This window comes from Ranitomeya imitator, chromosome 4, assembly GCF_032444005.1.
Source record: "Ranitomeya imitator isolate aRanImi1 chromosome 4, aRanImi1.pri, whole genome shotgun sequence".
In the NCBI taxonomy this organism is placed as follows: Eukaryota; Metazoa; Chordata; class Amphibia; order Anura; family Dendrobatidae; genus Ranitomeya; species Ranitomeya imitator.
The window spans coordinates 482,090,571-482,114,740 of record NC_091285.1 but is presented as its reverse complement, the minus strand read 5'-3'; the positions used below and the strand labels follow the sequence as shown (position 1 = coordinate 482,114,740).

Here is a 24,170-nt window from a genome sequence, read left to right as displayed (position 1 = left end):
AAAATAGGCTGGGTCATGAAGGGGTTAAAGTCCATTATGTAATTACAGAGAATACAAAATTTTAAAATGTGATTACCAAACTGACAATCTCATAATATTTTTAGATTTTTGTTCTTTGTTTCTTGACTATTTGATAGCCTGAAAAAGGAAAAGGCATAGTCAGCGAGTATTATTACCGTCATGTGTTTCTTCATAGGCTCCAGAAGATTGAAGTGTATGTTGCATTTTGGACATGCCCGAGGGAATGGTGTTCCATTTTTTGTTGGCGTTGTGGCTGCATTAGTGCCTAGATATTGGAAAGACAAGACACCTGTTAACATATTCTTTAGAGAAATTGTTAATAGAAATCATTTTAAAATACCTTTAGCAGGAGTATTTTGCAGTAGGGTAGTTTGTTGTCTAGCAGGTGACGACATTGGGTTAGAAGCTGTAATAGATGCTGAAGCCGGCCTTTTATCTGCTATATTCTCGTTGGTTTTGGGCTTTTTTGGAGAGACATTAATCAAGTCAACAGCTGAGGGGCGTTTTTCTATTAATGCATTTTCATTTCGTCCAATGTTTGCTGCAAAGAGAAAAAAAAAATGAAGACAATAAGTCAGTTTTCCATACATCATACAAAGTCATATGGACATTTCCAGTTAACCTATTGTCAGGCTTGTTTTTTGTCAATCTTTAGTAAATAAGAATATATGAAACGGTGCAGTATTTATTATAAGCACTGCTTCTCCAGCCTATAGGCTCTCTAATTGTACAGAAATCTGGTCAGTCTCTGAAAAATATATGTTTAGTGAAAAACCGTAACTGCTGAACACACAAATAACTCCTGGGCAGAGATGATACGGGGAGGGGGTTACCTGCAGTAGTTTTTCCTCAGTGTATGCAATGCTGGTGCTGTGAGATGCGGACCAGTAAAGATAATGTATCCAAAGATTGTCCAACTATTAAAGCTGGATTCACTCTATATCTCACACCTACAGCTGTCTTAAAAAAATGAATGAATGGAATTCTGCTTTTTTTTTTTCTTTATCATACATTTTTCTCTCTCTTGTTAAACAGGTGTAACTATGAGTTATTGTTTTTCATGGCATCTAACATTAGAACACTAACATGAGCTCAAATTGTGTGGATTTAGTGGTCATTTCAAGCACAAAAATCCTTTTTGATACCTGCTGCGTTTTGCATGAACATAGTTTGTTGTGTTTTCTGGGATTGCAGTAGTAAAGGCTGCTGAAGACCTGGTGCTAGATTGCTGAGGTTCTGTGTCATAGATGGGACTGGAGGAGTAGGTCTATGGATAAAAGTGGGAGCCGTCCTTGCTGGAGCTGAAATGGGGCGGAATTGGGGTAATGGCTGCAGTGGCCGGACTAACGGAGAGCAGCTTCCTGTAACAAATATAATATACTGAATTTACCATAGATTACTTTGGTAGAGAGTCATAATGAGCAGTTTTTATAAACAATTTACTAACCTATGGACCACTGAAAAGCTGACATTTTATAAATGGAACATATACTGCATTATAATTAAAGTACTCTCCAACAAAGTTTTTATCCTCTTAATATATTGCAATCATAATATTATATAGCACTGTGTACTTACAATTGCTCATTTTGACCTTCTACCCAATTAATTCTTCTCTTTTCCATTAGGTCTATGACATTACATGATTGTGGAATTCATCTAAGCTCTATCAAGAAACAGGAAGTCAATTTGTTCTGTATTGGTCATCAGTCACTGCACAAGTTTCTGGCCAGGGAGGAGGAGAGAACAGCTGAGTCAGGAGGTGAAGAGGGGAATGATAAATTCAGGGACAAAAGACTTCCTGTTGCTACATAGAGCAGAGAAAAGAGAAGAATTAGCTGGGTAGAAAGGCAAAATGAGCAGTTGTACAGTGGGGGAAATGAGCATTTGATCCATTGCTGATTTTGTAAGTTTGACCACTGACAAAGACGTTAACAATCTATAATGTTAAGGGTAGGTTAATTTTAACATTGAGAGATCAAATATAAATAATTTCTCTGTGTGGTTCCACCATTACTCCCAAGCAACATGCCCGCTGCCTTGGGGTCATACTTGATTCTGAGCTTTCCTTCACCCCCCACATCCGATCATTGGCTCGCTATTTTTTTCTGCATCTCAAAAACATTTCTAGAATTCACCCTTTTCTTACTTTCAACTCTGCAAAAACTTTTACTGTTTCTCTTATTCATGCTCGTCTGGACTATTGTAACTCTCTCCTAAACGGCCTTCCTCTTACCAAACTCTCCCCGCTCCAATCTGTCCTGAATGCTGCTGCCAAGATTATATTCCTCACCAATCGTTACACCGATGCCTCTACCCGGTGTCAGTCATTACACTGGTTACCCATCCGCTTCAGAATAATAATAATAATAATAATTTTATTTATATAGCGCCAACATATTCCGCAGCGCTTTACAAATTATAGAGGGGACTTATACAGACAATAGACATTACAGCATAACAGAAATCACAGTTCAAAATAGATACCAAGAGGAATGAGGGCCCTGCTCACAAGCTTACAATCTATGAGGAAAAGGGGAGACACAAGAGGTGGATGGTAACAATTGCTTTAGTTATTCGGACCAGCCATAGTGTAAGGCTCAGGTGTTCATGTAAAGCTGCGTGAACCAGTTAACTGCCTAAGTATGTAGCAGTACAGACACAGAGGGCTAATAACTGCATAAAGTGTATGAGAACATGTTGCGAGGAACCTGCTTATGTTTTTTTGAATGGGCCACACAGGGATAGTTAGGTTAATGCGTTGAGGTGGTAGGCCAATCTAAACAAATGAGTTTTTAGGGCACGCTTAAAACTGTGGGGATTGGGGATTAATCGTATTAACCTAGGTAGTGCATTCCAAAGAATCGGCGCAGCACGTGTAAAGTCTTGGAGACGGGAATGGGAGGTTCTGATTATTGAGGATGCTAACCGGAGGTCATTAGCAGAACGGAGGGCACGGGTAGGGTGGTAGACTGAGACCAGAGAGGAGATGTAGGGTGGTGCTGAGCCATGGAGTGCTTTGTGGATGAGGGTAGTAGTTTTGTACTGGATTCTTGAGTGGATGGGTAAACAGTGTAATGACTGGCACAAGGTAGAGGCATCGGTGTAACGGTTGGTGAGGAATATGATCCTGGCTGCAGCATTCAGGACAGATTGGAGTGGGGAAAGTTTGGTAAGAGGGAGGCCAATTAGTAGAGAGTTACAATAGTCCAGACGAGAATTAATAAGTGAAACAGTAAGAGTTTTTGCAGAGTCGAAAGTAAGAAAAGGGCAAATTCTAGAAATGTTTTTGAGATGCAGATAAGAAGAGCCAGTGATCGGATGTGGGGGGGTGAATGAAAGCTCGGAATCAAGTATGACCCCAAGGCAGCGGGCATGTTGCTTTGGAGTAATGGTGGACCCACACACGGAGATGGCAATGTCAGGCAAAGGTAGGTTAATAGAGGGAGAAAACACGAGGAGTTCAGTTTTTGACAGGTTCCGTTTCAGATAGAGGGAGGACATGATGTTAGAGACAGCGGTAAGACAATCACTGGTGTTTACTAAAAAGGTCGGCGTGATAACAGGAGAAGAAGTGTATAATTGGGTGTCGTCAGCATAGAGATGGTACTGGAAACCAAATCTACTGATTGTTTGTCCAATAGGGGCAGTATACAAAGAGAAAAGGAGGGGGCCTAGGACTGATCCTTGAGGAACCCCAACAGTAAGGGGAAGGTGAGAGGAGGAGGAACCAGCAAAAGATACAGTGAAGGAGCGGTTAGAGAGATAGGAGGAGAACCAGGAGAGAACGGTGTCCTTGAGGCCGATGGAGCGGAACATAGTGAGGAGCAGCTGATGATCCACAGTGTTGAATGCTGCGGAGAGATCCAAGAGAATTAGCATGGAGTAGTGACCATTAGATTTAGCTGTTAGTAGGTCATTAGAGACTTTAGTGAGGGCAGTTTCGGTAGAGTGTAAAGAGCGGAAACCAGATTGAAGAGGGTCTAGAAGAGATTTATCTGAGAGATAGCGGGTAAGACGGGAGTGGACCAGGCGTTTGAGGAGTTTAGAGATGAAGGGAAGATTAGAGACAGGTCTATAATTAGCGGCACAGTTTTGATCGAGGGATGGTTTTTTAAGTAATGGATGTATGATGGCATACTTAAATGAGGAAGGAAAAATACCGGAAGTGAGAGAAAGGTTGAATATTTTTGTTAGGTGAGAGGTGACAGCCGGGGAACGGGACTGGAGGAGATGTGACGGAATGGGGTCACTGGTGCAAGTCGTTGGGCGAGAAGATGCAAGTAGACAGATTACTTCTTCTGCAACTGGTTCAAAGTCAGAGAGTGAACTAGATGCAGTGGGGGAGGGAGGACAGTGCATGGTATGAAGAGATTGGGAGATGATTTCCTGTCGAATGTGGTCAATTTTTTCTTTGAAGTAATTGGCCAGATCGTCAGCGCGGAGATCCGTGGTTGGGGCCTGCACTCTTGGGTTGAGTAGGGACTGGAAAGTGTCAAAGAGAATCCAGTACAAAACTATTACCCTCACCCACAAAGCGCTCCATGGCTCAGCACCACCCTACATCTCCTCCCTGGTCTCAGCCTACCACCCTACCCGTGCTCTCCGTTCTGCTAATGATCTGAGGTGAACATCCTCAATAATCAGAACCTCCCACTCCCGTCTCCAAGACTTTTCACGTGCTTCGCCAATTCTTTGGAATGCACTACCTAGGTTAATACGATTAATCCCCACAGGTTTAAGCGTGCCCTAAAACACATTTGTTCAGACTGGCCTACCGCCTCAACGCATTTACCTAACTATCGCTGTGTGGACCATTGTGATGAGGGAACCGCCGCCATCTTGGACGGGCATACTAACAGAGATTGGCGTGACTCCATTTTGTCTCCTGGTCACAGGTCAGCAGAGAGGAGTGCTCCTGGCCCCCACCTTTCTTGCTGAATAAAGTTCCTATTAGTATGGTAATGGGCTGAGCACAGTGTGGCAGGCAGATAGCATTTCAAAGCCTGAGTGAGGAAGCCACACCAGCAGGGGACATGGAGGTGCTTGGGGGCTTAATTAAAGCACGCATGTCGAGTGGCCACAGGATACACATCTATTATGGCCGTCCAGTCGAACCGTCTCCAACATGGAATCGTGGATTATGAACGCATCATCCGAGGTACCGGCTCATAAAAAAATATCCCCCTTGCCCTAAAGAAATTGCGCATCTAACAGTGCGACTCACGTGTCCGTGGGAGGTCTGAAACCCAAGATATAGGGATCAGCCTCCCACAGGGACCGAATGGGTCCAGATTTGATCCCAGTACGACCGGCAGAACAAACCACAGGCGCTGGTACTGCCCGTGTGGTGATCCGATCATCCTGAGAGAAGTTATCCCATTTATTAGATATTGGAATAAATCTTGCAGGGAGGCAGAGGGGTGGAGATTGCTAAGCCCACCCAGCTACAGGCGGAGGAACACAGCAAGGTTTAAGAGCTGAGGACACTTTGAGAGTGACCCACAGAAGAAGATGACTAACTGAGGAACTACGAAAGAGGGCAGGCCAGTCAGAGGGGGGCAAGCACACGCTTTCTGGGGGCTGCCCGGCAACTAAGCTGTCTACCTGTGGAGCGCAGAGCCCCCCGGCTTCCACAAGCGACCTTCAACCTGGTAAATTGACCTCCAGCTTTATACCTTTAAGCCTTGTATTATTATTATATTGTACTCTGACTGTAACTCTTGATATATTGTGATTGTATATTTCTTGTAATTACCTAGTGTGCCCTTAAGGCAATTAAATCATAAATTAATTTTGGGCTGATCCTTTTACTCTGATTGCGAATCTTAGAATACCCAGTGTGGGTAACAGGGCAGTCTCCTCGGTGGTCATTTGCTGTAGGTGCAGTTCCCTTACTGACCTGAGAGACGAAGGGGGCGCCGGAGAGCTGTGCCTGTGTAGTGACGTCACGGATTGGTGACGTGGGAGGAACAGGTGATCCTTCACAACCATTCATATAAGTTAAACCAAAATCAGGTTCCTCACATCATGTTCTCATTCACTTCATGCAGTTAATAGCCCTCTGTCTCTGTACTGCTACATATTTAGGCTGTTAAGTGGTTCATGCAGCTTTACATGAACACTCGATCCTTACACCATGGCTGGTCCGAACAACGAAAGCAATTGTTACCTTCCACCTCTCGTCTCCCCTTTTTCCTCAGTTTGTAAGCTTGCGAGCAGGGCCCTTACTCCTCTTGGTATCTATTTTGAACTGTGATTTCTGTTATGCTGTAATGTCTATTGTCTGTACAATTCACCGCTATAATTTGTAAAGGGCTGCGGAATATGTTGGCGCTATATAAATACAATTATTATTTTAAAAAAAAAAAAAAAAAAAATGGCTTCCTATTGTAAAGCCAACTGAAAAACACGTTTTGTGCACATATCTTTAGACAATTACATAAAACCATAAAGTAATCTGTAAAATAAAGAACAATCCATACCTGATGGAGTAAATGTTTGCAGACTTTGGTATTGTGTTAATGCCGTGTTTGGTTGCAATGTATACATTACATTTGAATTGCTAGAGGAAATTTGGGGAGAATTCATCATGTAACCCTGAGGGAAAAACGTACATATAAATATAGTAAAAATGACAGCAAAGAACACAACCGTAAATATTAATATATTAATAAAGTCATTGTACATCATTACTCTCTCTCCTCCCCCAATATGTTCTCGCAAGATACAAGGCGATCAAAGTGCATGAGCCCAACGTACCCACAGTTCGATACCATGCGGCGGGCTCATGCACTTTGATCGTCTTGTATCTTGCAAGCAAGTGCAGTTGAGCATTCAGCGGTTGGAGAGAGACGCTGTTCTGCCCGATGTCAGAGGCTGTAACCGCTAAACCGGAAATGGTCATAGACCAGGTATACGCCGCCGTAACCGCTAAACCGGAAATGGTCATAGACCAGGTATACGCCCCTTTAACGCTTGCGTTCCAGGGCCTTCCCTTGTGCGCTTCAGTGACTCACTGTTCTGAGTAATTGGCGCGTGCCCAGGGATGACAATGCGGAACTGTCTATACAACTGCTGCACGCCTTTTCTTGGTGTGCGTGTCACCTGTAATATGAAGTGCTTTAGAGACTGAACGCTCGAGCCACCAATAAGGTGAGTGTAATTACTGGGCACCGGCTGTGTAGCTGACCTTTGATAGGCTGTGGACCAGCTGGGTTTTGATGGGTGGGCATTACCCCTGATATGAGTACTTTAAGAGAACCTGAAGACCTACCTCTTCCGACAAGCCTACAACCTGCAGTAACCACCAATTGACCAAACCGCTGCACGACCAGCTCCACCCTCACCTACTGTATCATCACCCATCCCTTGTAGATTGTGAGCCTTCGCGGGCAGGGTTCTCTCTCCTCCTGTACCAGTTGTGACTTGTATTGTTCAAGATTATTGTACTTGTTTTATTATGTATAACCCTCCTCACATGTAAAGCGCCATGGAATAAATGGCGCTATAATAATAAATAATAATAATAATAATTTTGAAAACTACCTATGAGAGGCTCCTCAGAGATACCTATAACGGTGGAGCACTCCATCATTATGACGACAGATTGACTGCCCTGTCCCTGATGATTCCCCTCTGGGATGAAAAGCGTAGGGAGGTGGTCCTGAACACGGGAGGTGGTCCTGAAATACAACAAATCTAATGAATTGGAAAGTGATTGTCTTTTGAGTTGAAACCGTGGGGGTTATGCAGTAAACAAGTCGGTCTACAAATTATTTGCCTCTGGACTTATTATCAGAATACTGTCTGATCATCTGTTGGTTAATGTACATGTTTGTCCTTGTGTGTTGTGTCGTTCCATTTTAAAACGGTCTAATGTAAACGTTAGGTTTTAGCTTCCCCTTTGCTATTCTAAAAATATATGTTGGGCACCCACTTTTTTCTTTAATTTATTGGTTATTAACCTTTTGCTTGATATCTATTTGCATACTAACCTTAGTGCAAGTATATCTACCTGAAGTTCTTTACCTGTTTTGTTTAGGTTCTTACAGCTGGTTCTTCTGTGCTAATACAAGCGCTGCTATATTTCTACTTTTTCCTAGCATTTACAAGGATTTATGAGGACAACCATACTATTCATTTGAAGTTCCCTCTCTTTAGCTTGTTTGAATGCATCTTGGAAAACTCAGCATGCCCTACTTTAACCCCCATAAAAAAAATGGCCAAAATAGAGATGAAAATTCACAACAAAAAGACTAAATACTGAATAAGTGCTAACATTAAGTCACAGTTATGGTATAAGAAATAATACATCATTTCTTGTCTTGGTTTATCCTTATATATTATTTCTAAACACTCTTTTTCAGTGATTACTTTGTATCTCTGTTCTTACTACACCCACACACACAAATTATACACCATTTGAAAGGTAAACTTGCCCCCTTCAGCAAGAAAATAGCCAAACAAACTACACATCCATGATGCGATCACAAAATACAATTTAAACATTAATTTTCATAAACCTGCAGTAAGGAAAAGTGACCTGCAGGTGGCACCACACTACCACAAAGCTGCTTACAGACATCACAAACAAATCTTAACATTTGCCTTGAGAGCTTTCCAGCTTGCCGAACTCCTTGCACAGCCAATTTCGGGCACATTGGAGGATTGCACACTTCACTGAAGGGGAGTCACATATGCAAAACACATTTGTAAACATGCACTGCCTATTCAATTGCACACTTACTCTGTTTATACTCCTCTGACACACAAATGATACACCATTTCAAAGGTCAAATTACCTGCAGGTGGCATTTGCCTTGGGGTCTTTCCAGCTTGCCGAAGTGCTCACCCAGCCTATTTCAGGCAAATTCAAGGATTGCACACTTCACTGTAGGCAAGTCACATATGCAAACATGCACTGCTTTTTCAGTGATTACTTCGCCCCACACACACAAAAAATACACCATTTAAAAAAATAAACTTGTCCCCGTCCGCAAGAAAAGACCCAAACAAACCACAATTTCATCAATAAATACAGTTTAAACATTCATTTTCAGAAACCTGCAGAAAAAACAAAAACAAACAATAACCTGCAGGTGGCACCACAACCTCAAGACTTTTTTTAGCCTCTACTTATCAAACCAATTTATTGCATTACAAATCTACATATATAAATACCTCTCGGTGTTCATCATTTCACTAAATACATTAACAACCAGAGGAGCAGCACTTTTAGACCTAATACTATCTAATAGACCTGACAGAATAACAAATCTGCAGGTGGTCGGGCATCTAGGAAATAGCGACCACAATATTGTGCAGTTTCACCTGTCTTTCACTAGGGGGACTTGTCAGGGAGTCACAAAAACACTGAACTTTAGGAAGGCAAAGTTTGACCAGCTTAGAGATGCCCTTAATCTGGTAGACTGGGACAATATCCTCAGAACTAAGAATACAGATAATAAATGGGAAATGTTTAAGAACATCCTAAATAGGCAGTGTAAGCGGTTTATACCTTGTGGGAATAAAAGGACTAGAAATAGGAAAAACCCAATGTGGCTAAACAAAGAAGTAAGACAGGCAATTAACAGTAAAAAGAAAGCATTTGCACTACTAAAGCAGGATGGCACCATTGAAGCTCTAAAAAACTATAGGGAGAAAAATACTTTATCTAAAAAACTAATTAAAGCTGCCAAAAAGGAAACAGAGAAGCACATTGCTAAGGAGAGTAAAACTAATCCCAAACTGTTCTTCAACTATATCAATAGTAAAAGAATAAAAACTGAAAATGTAGGCCCCTTAAAAAATAGTGAGGAAAGAATGGTTGTAGATGACGAGGAAAAAGCTAACATATTAAACACCTTCTTCTCCACGGTATTCACGGTGGAAAATGAAATGCTAGGTGAAATCCCAAGAAACAATGAAAACCCTATATTAAGGGTCACCAATCTAACCCAAGAAGAGGTGCGAAACCGGCTAAATAAGATTAAAATAGATAAATCTCCGGGTCCGGATGGCATACACCCACGAGTACTAAGAGAACTAAGTAATGTAATAGATAAACCATTATTTCTTATTTTTAGGGACTCTATAGCGACAGGGTCTGTTCCGCAGGATTGGCGCATAGCAAATGTGGTGCCAATATTCAAAAAGGGCTCTAAAAGTGAACCTGGAAATTATAGGCCAGTAAGTCTAACCTCTATTGTTGGTAAAATATTTGAAGGGTTTCTGAGGGATGTTATTCTGGATTATCTCAATGAGAATAACTGTATAACTCCATATCAGCATGGGTTTATGAGAAATCGCTCCTGTCAAACCAATCTAATCAGTTTTTATGAAGAGGTAAGCTATAGGCTGGACCATGGTGAGTCATTGGACGTGGTATATCTCGATTTTTCCAAAGCGTTTGATACCGTGCCGCACAAGAGGTTGGTACACAAAATGAGAATGCTTGGTCTGGGGGAAATTGTGTGTAAATGGGTTAGTAACTGGCTTAGTGATAGAAAGCAGAGGGTGGTTATAAATGGTATAGTCTCTAACTGGGTCGCTGTGACCAGTGGGGTACCGCAGGGGTCAGTATTGGGACCTGTTCTCTTCAACATATTCATTAATGATCTGGTAGAAGGTTTACACAGTAAAATATCGATATTTGCAGATGATACAAAACTATGTAAAGCAGTTAATACAAGAGAAGATAGTATTCTGCTACAGATGGATCTGGATAAATTGGAAACTTGGGCTGAAAGGTGGCAGATGAGGTTTAACAATGATAAATGTAAGGTTATACACATGGGAAGAAGGAATCAATGTCACCATTACACACTGAATGGGAAACCACTGGGTAAATCTGACAGGGAGAAGGACTTGGGGATCCTAGTTAATGATAGACTTACCTGGAGCAGCCAGTGCCAGGCAGCAGCTGCCAAGGCAAACAGGATCATGGGGTGCATTAAAAGAGGTCTGGATACACAATGAGAGCATTATACTGCCTCTGTACAAATCCCTAGTTAGACCGCACATGGAGTACTGTGTCCAGTTTTGGGCACCGGTGCTCAGGAAGGATATAATGGAACTAGAGAGAGTACAAAGGAGGGCAACAAAATTAATAAAGGGGATGGGAGAACTACAATACCCAGATAGATTAGCGAAATTAGGATTATTTAGTCTAGAAAAAAGACGACTGAGGGGCAATCTAATAACCATGTATAAGTATATAAGGGGACAATACAAATATCTCGCTGAGGATCTGTTTATACCAAGGAAGGTGACGGGCACAAGGGGGCATTCTTTGCGTCTGGAGGAGAGAAGGTTTTTCCACCAACATAGAAGAGGATTCTTTACTGTTAGGGCAGTGAGAATCTGGAATTGCTTGCCTGAGGAGGTGGTGATGGCGAACTCAGTCGAGGGGTTCAAGAGAGGCCTGGATGTCTTCCTGGAGCAGAACAATATTGTATCATACAATTAGGTTCTGTAGAAGGACGTAGATCTGGGGATTTATTATGATGGAATATAGGCTGAACTGGATGGACAAATGTCTTTTTTCGGCCTTACTAACTATGTTACTATGTTACTATGTAACATGCGGTTACTATGTAACATGCGCCCCTGACAACCAATGTGTGAAAATTTCACATCCATATTTTTATTTATTTACTTATGCATGACCAAGAGTGAACAAAAAACAAAAACAAAAAAAAAACAAAAACACGAAGAACAAGAACAGAAAACAGTTTCTAACACGGATACACCCCGGGTATATTATTACAGAGCTAATCTGAAGAGGTATGGCACCTCACCCTAGGTCCACAGAAAGACACCATGAAAAAGGATGAAAAAGGGATGAAAAAGACAGAGGTAAAAATGACAGCGCTAATAAGCGATTACTAAAGTAGATAAAGAAGTTGGTGACATTCATCTGGTAACCCACCATTCTCCATGAGGAGGACCCGATATGGGAAAGTACTGGAATTCCAGCCATTAGTAACAGGTCTTTTATGCAAATTGTCAATCAAAGCTGTATGTTCAACCATCACTTCATTTATTTTTGAGAAGCCTAGCGAGTGTAGGAATATAATCTTTTTCTAGAGTAGTGGCAGGTGCGCTTTTGTTGTAGAAAATTAGAGGATGGAATGTCTGTATGTCAAGATGAGAATCTCGCAATGATGGAAGACGGCCAGTACGTGTTCAGAATCAACTACAAGGTCAGTGACCTTACAAATCACTTGTTGTATCTTATCTCAGAAGGGCATAAGAAGTCTACAGGACCCAAAAAAATGTGTAGAAAAAGCACCTTCTTTATCACATCTGTAGCATAAGTGATTAGCCCCCAGAAAGATAGTATGCAGGGGACCTCTACAATCGTGATAAAAGCTTAGAACTGGCTTCATGAAAGTGAGAGAGTGGATTGACAACATGTCTGAGAATGGAAATATGTTTCCCCTGTACTGTCAAGAGAGAGCCTTAGTTAGTCAATCTCCCATAATCTCAGAAAGCAGGGGGATAGTTGGTCTGGCGGATCGATAAGTGAAGAAACAAAAAGAAGTAACTGTTTTGGGGAACTCCAGTACCCACACAAGCTAGTTCAAAGGGTGTCGCATCACTATTATATGAAGATTTATCAGGCACTCATGATTGGAAAACCGGGTCATCTAATCCAGGAGCGAACTACAGATTCCAGAATATCAAATACAAGGAAGAAAATGGCAATATAATTTGTGAGCGAACCACTGGGTCTTTACAACAGGTGGGCGTATGAGACTAGACCCTAATGTAAGGTGGTCCTTGAGTCCTTTTAGAAATTCTGGTTCCAATCAAGAAGAGGATGAAAACAGGATTTTTGGTTGCTTACCGTAAAATCTGTTTCTCGGAGCCTTCATTGGGGGACACAGGAACCATGGGTGTATGCTGCTGCCACTAGGAGGCTGACACTATGCAAATAAAAAGTTAGCTCCTCCTCTGCAGTGTACACCCCACCGACAGGAAGTAGGATCTTCAGATAGTGAGAAAGCAGTAGGAGAAGCAACGTGTAAAAGAGAAGGATAATATAATAATAATGAACTTTATATAGCGCCAACAAAATCCATGGCGCTTCACAGATTAACAGCTTCAAACACTCAGAGTGTTCAAAGAACTCAAACGTAGACAGTAAACAGAGCTGTTCAACTTGGGAGGGTGCTGTGTCCCCCAATGAAGGCTCCGAGAAACAGATTTTACGGTAAGCAACCAAAAATCCTGTTTTCTCTATCGCCTTTCATTGGGGGACACAGGAACCATGGGACGTCCCAAAGCAGTCCCTGGGGTGGGAAAAAACAGACTTCCATCAGGCCAGAGGACTCACCACTGCCGCCTGCAGGATCCTTCTGCCCAGGCTGGAGTCCGCCGTAGTTCGGCGAAACGTGTGGATGGAAGACCAGGTTGCCGCTTTGCAAAGCCGTCGGCGAAAGCCCTGTGACGTACCGCACTGGAAGCGCCGACTGCCCGGGTAGAGTGAGCCTTCATCTCAGGAGGGGGCCCCCTGTGCTTGACCCGGTAAGCTTCCAAAATTGCCATTCTGATCGAGCGAGCAATCGTCGCCTTGGAAGCCGGCAGGCCTCTACGCACGCCATCAGGGATGGCGAAAAGAGAATCCATCTTTCGGAAAGCGGCCGTGCTAGCCAGGGAGATCCTCACTGCCCTGACGAGGTCCAGCCTGTTCAACGATCGCTCCAGAGGATGAGTCGGAGCTGGACAAAAGGAAGGTAGAACGAAGTCCTCGTTGAGGTGGAAAGATGAAAACCACCTCGAGAAAGGAAGGAAGGCGGAGGCCTGGGACCACCTTACCCTGGTGGAAAAATCAAGAAAGGAGGACGGCAGGAAATGGCCGTCAACTCAAAAACGCGGCGGATCGAAGAGATGGACCTGAGAAAAACCACCTTCCGAGATAGAACTGACAGGGAAAACTCCCTGAGAGGCTCAAAGGGGAGAACCCCTAAGAACAACCAACACAACCTTTAAATCCCATGAATCCACAGAGGCCCTGAACGGAGGGACAGCGTGGACTACTCCTTGAAGGAAAGTCTTAACCTGTGGCTGAGGAGATAAGTCTTCTTAAAGGGAAGAAGAGCGCAGGAACCTGGCCCTTTTGAGAACTGAGAGCGAAGCCCGAATCCAGTCCTGCCTGAAGGAAAACCAAATGGAAGGCAGGGAAAAGGGACATAGGTGAAAAGCGGTTGGACTCGCATCAGCAAAGTAAGCCTTCCAGGTACACTAGTAGATCCTGGAAGAAGACGAAGGCTTCCTAGCCTGGATTATAGTGTGACTCATCCGGGCCGAAAGGCCGTACACTCTTAAAAACAGTGGAGTCCACATCCACGCCGTTAAACTGAGCGACCGATAATTCGGGTGGCAGATCGGACCCTGAGACAGCAGATCGGGGTCCGTTTGGAAGGCACCAGGGGTGTCCGCGAGAAGATAGACGATGTCTGCAAACCAAGACCTCCAAGGTCAATCCGGGACGATCAGAATGACCGGCACCCATCCCGCCTTGATCTTTTTCGACAGTTTGGAAAGCAAGGGAAGGGGTGGGAACCGATAGGGGAGCAGGAACTGCAACCAAGGAATGGCCAAAATATCAACACCACTGTGAGAGGATCACGGGACCCTGGGCCGACCCGAGGGACCTCCTGTTCAATCGGGACGCCATGAGGTCCACCTCTGGAGTCCCCCATCGAAGAGCAATCCGACGGGAAACCTCCTGAAGTACCATTCCCCTGCCGCGAGGCCCTCGAAGCCGAGGAAGTCGGCGGCCTAAATGTCCACGCCGGGGACATGCACTGCGGAGCTCACCAGGACCGTTGCCTCTGTCCAAAGGAGGATCCTGGAATCTCGGCCGAGGCCAGAGAACGCCGAGTACGCCCCTGGTGGTAGACGTATGCCACTGCTGTGTCATTGTCTGTCTGGGTTCGAATTGGCAGGCTGCTGAGAATCCTTACCCAGTGAAGGCAAGACGGAAAGATGATCCGGAACTCGAGAACATTGATCGGCAAAGAGGACTCCTGCGCCGACCAACAACCCTGAAAGAACAGGAGACAAAGCCCCGCGCCTCCGCCGAGCGGGCTGGCGCCCGTCGTCACCACCTGCCAGGGAACTGGAAGGAAGGATATGCTGAGAAGGATCTACTCTGGGATAAGAGAAGTGACCTCGGCCACCAGTCGAGGAACCATTTGACCCGGGAGAAAACCGGATCGGACGATGCAGGGAGAAGACAGACCTGTCCCCTGTGATAGAATAGCCTGCTGAAGAAGTCTTGAATGAAACGGGCGAAGGGAAAATTGCTTCCGATGTTGCAACCAACCTCCTTAGGGCCCCTAAGGCCCATCGGAAAGGAGGGGAGCCGAGAACCCTGGAGCAAGTGAACTTCCTGACAAAGGAGGGATATCTTGTCTTCGGGAAGGAAGACTCTGGTCCGACAAGTGTCGAAGAACATGCCCGGAGATACGAGGCGCTGAACAAGACGGAACTTCTTCCTGTTGACGAGCCACCCGCAACAGTTAGAATGTCGGGAAAGATGGATAGACTTTCGGGTGCCTGAAACCGAAATTCCTGAGCCTCCATGGAAGCGATTACTGAACGAGGGGATATCATCCTGAAGTGTCTCCGACGAAACTTCTTGTTCAGCAAATTGAGATCCGGACTGGGACGACCCTTGTCGTTCTCTGTCAGTACAAAAGGATTCGAAGAGAAGCCTGTGAACCGTTCCTGTTCTGGGACGGGAACGATTACTCCGGATTTAAGGAGGGAAACAATGGCAGTAAAGAAAACCCGGGACTAGAGCGGGGTCTCTCGTAGGTTGGGATTTGAAGAAAACGATCCCAGGACCGTGAAAAGAAGATTTTGTGTCTAGAGGGAACAGGTGCCCTGGCCCATGCGACCTCTGCTGAGGAGACCAAGACGTCCCTGAGGAACAGGAGACGGTTGCCCAGTCTGAGAAACGGGCTGGGGTCTAGTCGTGGGTCATGCCTAGGTGGAACTTCCAGTCCTGGACCTGGAGAATCCACCTTAGGAGTAGCGGGCACGCCAGGGAAGAGTGAGCCGAAGAAAACCTTCTTCTCTTAACATGCCTGTGGCCTCTGCAGTTGCGAAGAAGAATCTGATGCCGCAAACTACGAGAAAGGTCGAAAAGACCAAAGTAGCCGCCTAAGGGGAACTAGGTGAGGTCTGGAGAAGGGGACTGGTGCCCCCAGTGGCGTCCTTAATAATTTGGTCCAGCTTGGAACCGAAAGGACGTGAACCTTGAAAAGGCAGGCTAGTGAGGGACTTCTTCGATGACTCTTGAGTCAAACAGTGCGACAGCTGGCAACGACATTACTGGGCGCCCGTGCGGCAGAAGACGCGACGTCCCGGGAACAAATTATTCCCCGGCATGAGTAATCTGGGTGGCAAGTTCCGCCAGCCGGCCTGACGGAGCTCCAGCTTGAATGCCCCAACGGAGTTGTTTAGCCCCTCAGATACAGACTTCGAAACCCATGAGGAAGCCAAAGCCGGGCATTGGGATGATGCGGCAGTTTCGAAGGCCGACTTCACGAAGGATTCCATGATCCTATCGATGGAATCTTTCAGAGCCGCCCACCGGACAGCGTAAGGACTGTGTTGGCGGCAAGTCTAGCGGCCGACGGATCCACAGGGGGAGAGGTCGTTCTCTAACGCCTCTCATTCCGGTTGGCAATGAGATCCGGAGGAAAGAGATATGAGCGTCTTGCTTGTCTCTTTGAGAACGTCTGGTCGAATTCGCTCTCTCTGGCCAGAAGCTCCTCGAATTCAGGATGAGGAGCAAATACCTTGGGAGGTAGTTTAGACCGTCTAAACGAAACCGCCTGATCTGCGGGTTTCGTAGAGGAATCTTCGATGCCACAGGTCTGATTGGTCGCTCCAATGAGGCTTTGAACCATATCCCTCATGTTAGCGATTTGGTTCGAATCCGGCCCCAAATTATCCTCCGAAGGCGCATCAGAGAAGCCTCGCCTGACTCAGCGGATGAGGATCGGGAGGACGCCGACCGCAGAGGAGGACCGAGTGGCGAGATGGAGCGAGAAGAGGACTCAGACCGGCGTTCCTGTCTGGACCTTTTGCAGCTAGCCTTGGAAGGCTTGGACGGAGCTTCCTGCGACCCGGTGGCTACTGCGGGGGTCTGCAGGGGTAACCGATCCAGCACGGAAACCAGGGTTTGAGTCACCCATGTTAAATTGGCCACCGATTGAGACAGAGAGGAGGCCCAGCCTGGGATGGGTATCACTCTGGGGCGGATCGGCTGGGGGATCCTGGGCGGTGGGAACAATCGGGTTGCTGCAGGACAGACATAGCGTAGTGTCAGTCTGCGGTGCAGAGCTACTTACGGCAGACGAAATCCGGAGGAAGCTGTCCGGATAGATGGTATGGACCTCCGGCGAGAAATAGACCCTTAGGCAGGAGGGTGGTAAGGCCTGCTGCCGTAATCTTGATCGATCTGCGTTGCTTAAAATTAACTTTCATTGCTGGGGTTCGAACTCACAGCTCTCTGTTTGCAAGCCTGCACACCTTACCACTGTACTATCTCACTCTCTTGTTCCGGAGGAGGGGACTCGTGGTTCAGGAGTCCCAAGATGGCGCCGGTGGGAGGAGAAAAGGCGGTTCTCAGTGAAATTGTCGGGCGGGAGAAAAGCCCGCCCGACGAACAAGGAAGGGGGGCGGAGTCCGGCACCGGAAGTAGGCCCAGGCAGAAGCCGGGGCCTAAATTAGCGATCGGTGACCGGCATGGAAGGGCCGCAGCGGAGAACCGTGCGCCGCAGAAGGCGATGGTGAGCGGCCGCCTACAGCGGCGGGAGCAGCGCAGCCGCAGGTCCCAAGCGGTGTGGCGGTCTGGCAAGCCGCCGCGCTGAGGGAGGATGAGCGGCACTGTAAGCGGCCAGAGGGACGCAGCTGCAGGGGGCCCGAAGCGATGCGGCGGCCGGCAAAGCCGCCGCGCTGAATAGAAAAGAACAGCCGCATACAGCGGCCGGAGCAGGGAAGCCAGAGAGGGCCGAAGCGATGTGGCGGCTGGGAAGCCGCCGCGCTGAATAGAAATGAACAGCCGCAAACAGCGGCCGGAGCAGGGGAGCCACTGAGGGCCGAAGCCACCGCGCTGAAGCTGGGGCTGGGAAGCCTGCAGGACCCGAGGTGGAAATGTCCCCCCCCCCCCCCGAGCAAGGCCACGCAGATAGCGTGCCTGGACAAGAAGCGGCGCGGTGGTCCGTAAAGGCAGCCGCGCCGGAACAGGGAGGCCGCATCCACAGAAGTGGCGCGGCTGAAAAGAGATGCGATTCGCATCAGAAAACCCCCCTAAATAGGATTTTTTTTTTTTTTTTTTTTTTTTCTCTCTGGGATCCAGGGAAGCCACAGGGTGGGGCGGGAAAATACTCACCTAAAGATCCCCCGCCGGTACTAACCTGGAAGGAATGAGACGTCCACGGAGCTGATGGACATCCTCGTCTCCTCCGACCGACAGGCTCTGGTGGGCGAGTGGGTGGGGGACGGAGCCAGGACCGGACTTCTGAGCACGCTTGTGTGCTAGGATCTTGGTCCTGGAGAGGAATCTATGAGGATACGGGGTGGCAGTACACGCCGTACTCATAGTCCGCATAGTGGGACTACAGGTGTGACTGTTCACCCTGTATCCCTCCGGAAAAACCTGAAGGGAAACGACGCACATTGAGGTAGATAAGGGTCTAATGAAAGACCCGTGTCCACCTCCTACTGACACTAAGCTAAACTGAAGATCCTACTTCCTGTCGGTGGGGTGTACACTGCAGAGGAGGAGCTAACTTTTTATTTGCATAGTGTCAGCCTCCTAGTGGCAGCAGCATACACCCATGGTTCCTGTGTCCCCCAATGAAAGGCGATAGAGAAAGGGGTATTTTTATAAAACGTTGCTGAATCTCAACCCTTTTCCCTTTACCATGTCTGCACCAATCTAAAATGCTAAATAAATGGGAAGCAACATTGGATAATACAAAAAAAAAAAAAAAACAGGGAAAGCTGTACCTTAAGACTAGGGACAGCACAGCAAGTCTCTCTTAATCCTCGGGAGATTGCACCAAAAACACTGGCTAAAACATTTGGAGAATAACTTATACCTTGTGTAGTCATTTATATTTTAATAGGTCATCTGAGTGAGACCCAACATACAGTATAAGGGAACCATATTGATTGAATTTACCCCTCTAACTTTTTAGTTTATTACACAGCATAAAGAAAGTTATGCAGGTCTAAAATGTGATTATATAGCGAGCATTTAAGTAGTTTTAAGATTAAAACCTACAATTTATAAAAAACTTTTATCAGAAATACATTTTAATATATGTGATCATTGTTTTGTTGACAGGACAGATAGGTGCTGCCAGATACATGTTTCTGTCTTAAAGGGAACCTGTCACCCCGTTTTTTGAGATTGAGCTATAAATACTGTTAAATAGGGCCTATGCTGTGCGTTACTATGGTGTATGTAGTGTACCCTGATTCCCCATGTATGCCGAGAAATACATTACCAAAGTCGGCGTTTTCGCCTGTCAATCAGGCTGGTCTGGTCAGGTGGGCGTGTTCACAGCGTTCTTTTCTTCCCCAGGTTTCCGTTGGTGGCGTAGTGGTGTGCGCATGTCCAAGGTCCGGATTCCCTGTGCCCACGTGAAGACACAGCGCGCGATCTGCGCTGTCATTCCTTTCATCGGTGCGGGCGGCCATCTTCCTGGGGCCGCGCGTGCGCAGATGTAGTGCTCTGCTGCACGGGGCTTCAGGAAAATGGCCGCGGGATGCCGCGCGTGCGCAGAAGAGATCGCGGCGGCCATTTTCCCAAAGCCGAGATGCAAACTCGGCTTTGGGAAAATGGCCGCCGCGATCTCTTCTGCGCACGCGCGGCATCCCGCGGCCATTTTCCTGAAGCCCCGTGCAGCAGAGCACTACATCTGCGCACGCGCGGCCCCAGGAAGATGGCCGCCCGCACCGATGAAAGGAATGACAGCGCAGATCGCGCGCCGTGTCTTCACGTGGGCACAGGGAATCCGGACCTTGGACATGCGCACACCACTACGCCACCAACGGAAACCTGGGGAAGAAAAGAACGCTGTGAACACGCCCACCTGACCAGACCAGCCTGATTGACAGGCGAAAACGCCGACTTTGGTAATGTATTTCTCGGCATACATGGGGAATCAGGGTACACTACATACACTATAGTAACGCACAGCGCAGGCCCTATTTAACAGTATTTATATCTCAATCTCAAAAAACGGGGTGACAGGTTCCCTTTAACAAAAAGGAAGCATGACCCAAGCCTGACGAGTACAGAGATATTTATATTTTGCTGTGTCACATGATCTATCAGTCATTACCTGATTTAACATTACTGGCTGTGCAGTGATGGTAGCGACCGGTCGAGGAGCTGGCTGAGACACAGAAGGAATTGTAGGAGTTCTACATACTGGAAGAGGGTTTGGAACAAACGTCTGAGGTCTACACACAGTCTGCATAACTGGATTTGCTCTGGGTGGCTGCTGTGCTGGTATACATCCAGCTGCAGGTCTTCTTATAGGTTCTTGAATGCCAACTGGTCTCGGCAATGGTTGAACAGTGGCAGAACTACTTGCTGGTCTAGTAACCGGTTGGTACATAGGTCTTACTTGCTGAGTTACAGCCTGTGTTGCAGCAGGGGGTTTGTAGTGGTTATTAGACATCGGAAATGAATTGTTACCTACAATAGAAGATTAAAAATAGTGAAGATGAGTCATTTAATTGAGAAAACATATGAAGAATTAATTGTAAGTATAAAGTACCTCTGTTAGGAAGACCATTCTCTGTCTGTGCAAAAGCACCATGTTGCCCTCCAGTTGTCTTGCCTGTTAAAAATGAATCACATGTATCAGAAAATTACTACATGACATGAATAATTAGAACACATCTTTAAGGGTTCTGTCATAATGAATCTTCAGGAGCGCTCCTAAAGACTGACCGTTTGGACCGGAGACATGGTTGCGCTGAAATTAACATCCTTCCAGGCAGCTTCGTCTCTGCAGCAAGGGAGAAGCTTCGGGTTCCTGAAGTTAGCCGGATCCAGCAATCCGGCAGCTTCAGGACTTTGCAAGGAGTAGTGTACAGCATAGGACCTGTTGGTCCTTGCCTAAGTAACGGCCAGGCTGGGACTGCAGCGGTGTGTCAGCATGACAACCAGAGGTCTCTATATTTTTTTTTATTATAAAACTTTTTTCATATTTTTTAAAAACTCTTTTTTTTTATTTTAGCAGATCGCCCCCTATGTAGCAGAATTACAGCATTCCTGCATCAACAACCATAAAGCAAAAGGTGGCTACTTTGAAGAATCTAGAATATAAGACATATTTTCAGTTGTTTCACACTTTTTTGTTAAGTATATAATTCCACATGTGTTAGTTCATAGTTTTGATGCCTTCAGTGTGAATTTACAATTTTCTTAGTCATGGAAACACAGAAAAATCTTTAAGTGATGTGTGTCCAAATTATATATATTTACACACAATCATAGATTAACATTGGTCTAAATTCAATCCAATTTTTTATCGGATTGAATTCGTCCGATTTCTCATTACGTGTGAAAAAAGGGTTTCCATTATGGACAAAATAGCCCCATCCATACATAAGAGGTTACTCTGTCTCGACTTTAACAGCTTTGCTAAAAGAAACTGTATTATTTTGTCAGTGCATGAGGGTAAGGTTGTAGTCCATCTCTAGATCTCAGAAGATTTCACTTGTTTTAGAGCATGTTCACACATTCAGTATTTGGTCAGTGTTTTACATTAGCATTTGTAAGCCAAAATCAGGGGAACAATCAGGAAAAGAAAAGTATAATAGAAACACGTCACCACTTCTGCATTTTTCACCCATTCCTGGATTTGGCTTACAAATACTGAACGTGGCATAACTAAATGTAGTAAATACAATTATTTACCCTTAATATAGAAGTAAAGAAGCCTTACTTGTATTGGTTGTCTGTGAAACACTAATCTCTCGAACAAAAATTGGTTCGTCATCATCTTCATCATCAATCACAATAGCTTTAGACTTTTGCTGCCATGGTTCTAGCTCTTCTTCTTCACATTCCATTAATAATTCAGCCATCGTTTACTAAATAAGCAAAACCAATGGAACGTTAATAATCAAGAAGTAAGCTGACAGTTCAATATTTTGCAAAATAATATTTACAGATAATGAAATTGTGGGTAAACAAAATAAAGGATGTTACACGGCAAAGGACCCAAAAGGCATGAAATGGAGCATGCTACACAATTTTCCTTTTACCTAGGGCTCCAATGTTACAGGTTTTTCTTTCCCTAGTGATCAAATAGTGCTTGATTTCATTTTTCATAGGGTAAAGTTAACCTGAGGGGTGAACACAACTATCCTGCGATTTGAAGGTGACTCATGTAAGACACCATACAGTCCTAGTGCAAAATGGCTCCCAGTAAATATAATGACGTTTGAACCAGCTCATAGCAGTGTACATCACTCCCATTCCAATGTAGTCTACTATTCTCCACTTCCCACTGCAGTGAAGATGTTCCAATACAGGGACATGTAGCGGCTATAACCAATCCAGGCTGCATCAGACACCACTGATGTCATTGCTACAGAGGTAACATGTGGTGTTCGGCAGGAAGATCAGCCAGCAACAGAGCATGAGTAGAGAGGATCAATAATGTGAGGATGCGTATTTATCTTTGCATAGCAGATATTATTTTTTTCTTTACTGCACAAGCATATCAGTATTAGGACACATGAAGCGTGCACCTTGCAGAATCGACTGTCAGTAGATGCTTGGTTTTATGAACGGCTGTTTACAAGCAAAACTGTGCAGCCATAAAGGGTCCATTCTTTGAAGAATGCACAAATTCAGGTAAATAGCAATTATAGCTGCAAAACAGCATTTCCCGTAATAATCAATATAAAACTGCATGCTGGTGTGGTCTTCAGCCACAAAGTGTCCATACACTTACAGAAGTCAAACATTCTTTTACACACCTATCCTGGACTCAGGCTTTGCTTCCTTCACCCCGGTCTGCTAAACTTTCTTGTGCTTCACCTCAGGCTTTGCAAGTAGCCCGCCATGCTCCCATGTGATCATCTAACTAGGCTTATATGAGGGTGCTTTAGATCTGGCACCAGTTCGTTGGTGTCCCTCTCTAGTAGGTGTACATATCTGAAAATGATGCACGACAGAGCACACGTTAGCTCTGTCGGCACCATTATAGTCTATGGCCACGTTGGCACATATGTCCGAATCCTGTTTTGTGGTGGGGTTCGGACGCAAGCCCCAACAGGACCAACAAGGCCCATCAAAACACACACCTGTTTCTTGATATTAAGACTTGTTGTTTGTCTGTGCACCACAGCCTGCTCAGTACCTGTATGCGGTCTCCAGGACCTCTGCTACCCATTTCCATGTGCCTTAACTGCCTTCTGCAGCAATACCTGTGTGCCCCCATGGACCTTGGTGTTTGAGGATCCACCTCATCTAGTGAGCCTAGTACATTCATGTGAACATTGCCGTTTTAGAGCTGCCTAAAGAAAGAAAAATAGATAATTTAAGATGTACCTAAGCAAAATTATTATTTTGCTTAAGTCAGTAATATATGTGGATTAATAAAACTTTCCAGATTGGCAGCTTTCTGTGTACACTGTGGATTTGCAGAAAACTGCCAAAAGGATATAGAAATAGCAATTTGGGGAAGAGGCATATCATTAGACGACATCAAGTCAGGAAGAATCTGTTCACTCATGAATAGTGAATGGAAATACTGCACATCCAAAACAGTATACTGTTTTCTCATTTATAGTGTTGGAGATGGGCTCTATGATCTGTTCAGAGGTACAGGGAGGTAGAGCGGTCTGTCACCCAGTCATTGGTATGATCCTGGGTTTTGGATTGGGATGGCTTCTGAAACTAGGGCTATGAAAGTGTTTAGGCCGGGTATACAAGCACACTAATGATCAGCTTCCAAAGAAGATGCCTGGAAAGTGATCAAGTCACTTCTTTTGGCAGCTTTTCAGGCAGAATCCACTTAACAGACATAGTGTGCACATACTATTAGAGTGTGGTGACAAATGAAGGTCTCTGGGGTATGGTGAGA

General features: G+C 45.4%; 1 protein-coding gene across 3 annotated transcripts in view; it reads right to left on the bottom strand.

The window, feature by feature from the left end:
* The window catches only part of ZNF280D (zinc finger protein 280D), a 131,751-nt gene that overhangs the window by 83,794 nt on the left and 23,787 nt on the right, over nucleotides 1–24,170 (bottom strand). For 2 of the 3 annotated variants that reach the window (XM_069765937.1, XM_069765938.1), the window contains exons 2-8: nucleotides 22,020–22,167; nucleotides 20,844–20,906; nucleotides 20,403–20,761; nucleotides 6,507–6,621; nucleotides 1,167–1,382; nucleotides 362–562; nucleotides 177–286 (exon numbers count right to left, since the gene is read on the bottom strand). In XM_069765937.1, coding sequence (XP_069622038.1) covers nucleotides 177–286; nucleotides 362–562; nucleotides 1,167–1,382; nucleotides 6,507–6,621; nucleotides 20,403–20,761; nucleotides 20,844–20,906; nucleotides 22,020–22,161 — 1,206 coding nt within the window. In that variant the 5' untranslated portion in view covers nucleotides 22,162–22,167. The remainder of the gene's footprint in view (nucleotides 1–176; nucleotides 287–361; nucleotides 563–1,166; nucleotides 1,383–6,506; nucleotides 6,622–20,402; nucleotides 20,762–20,843; nucleotides 20,907–22,019; nucleotides 22,168–24,170) is intronic. The other variant, XM_069765940.1, reaches the window with a different exon arrangement.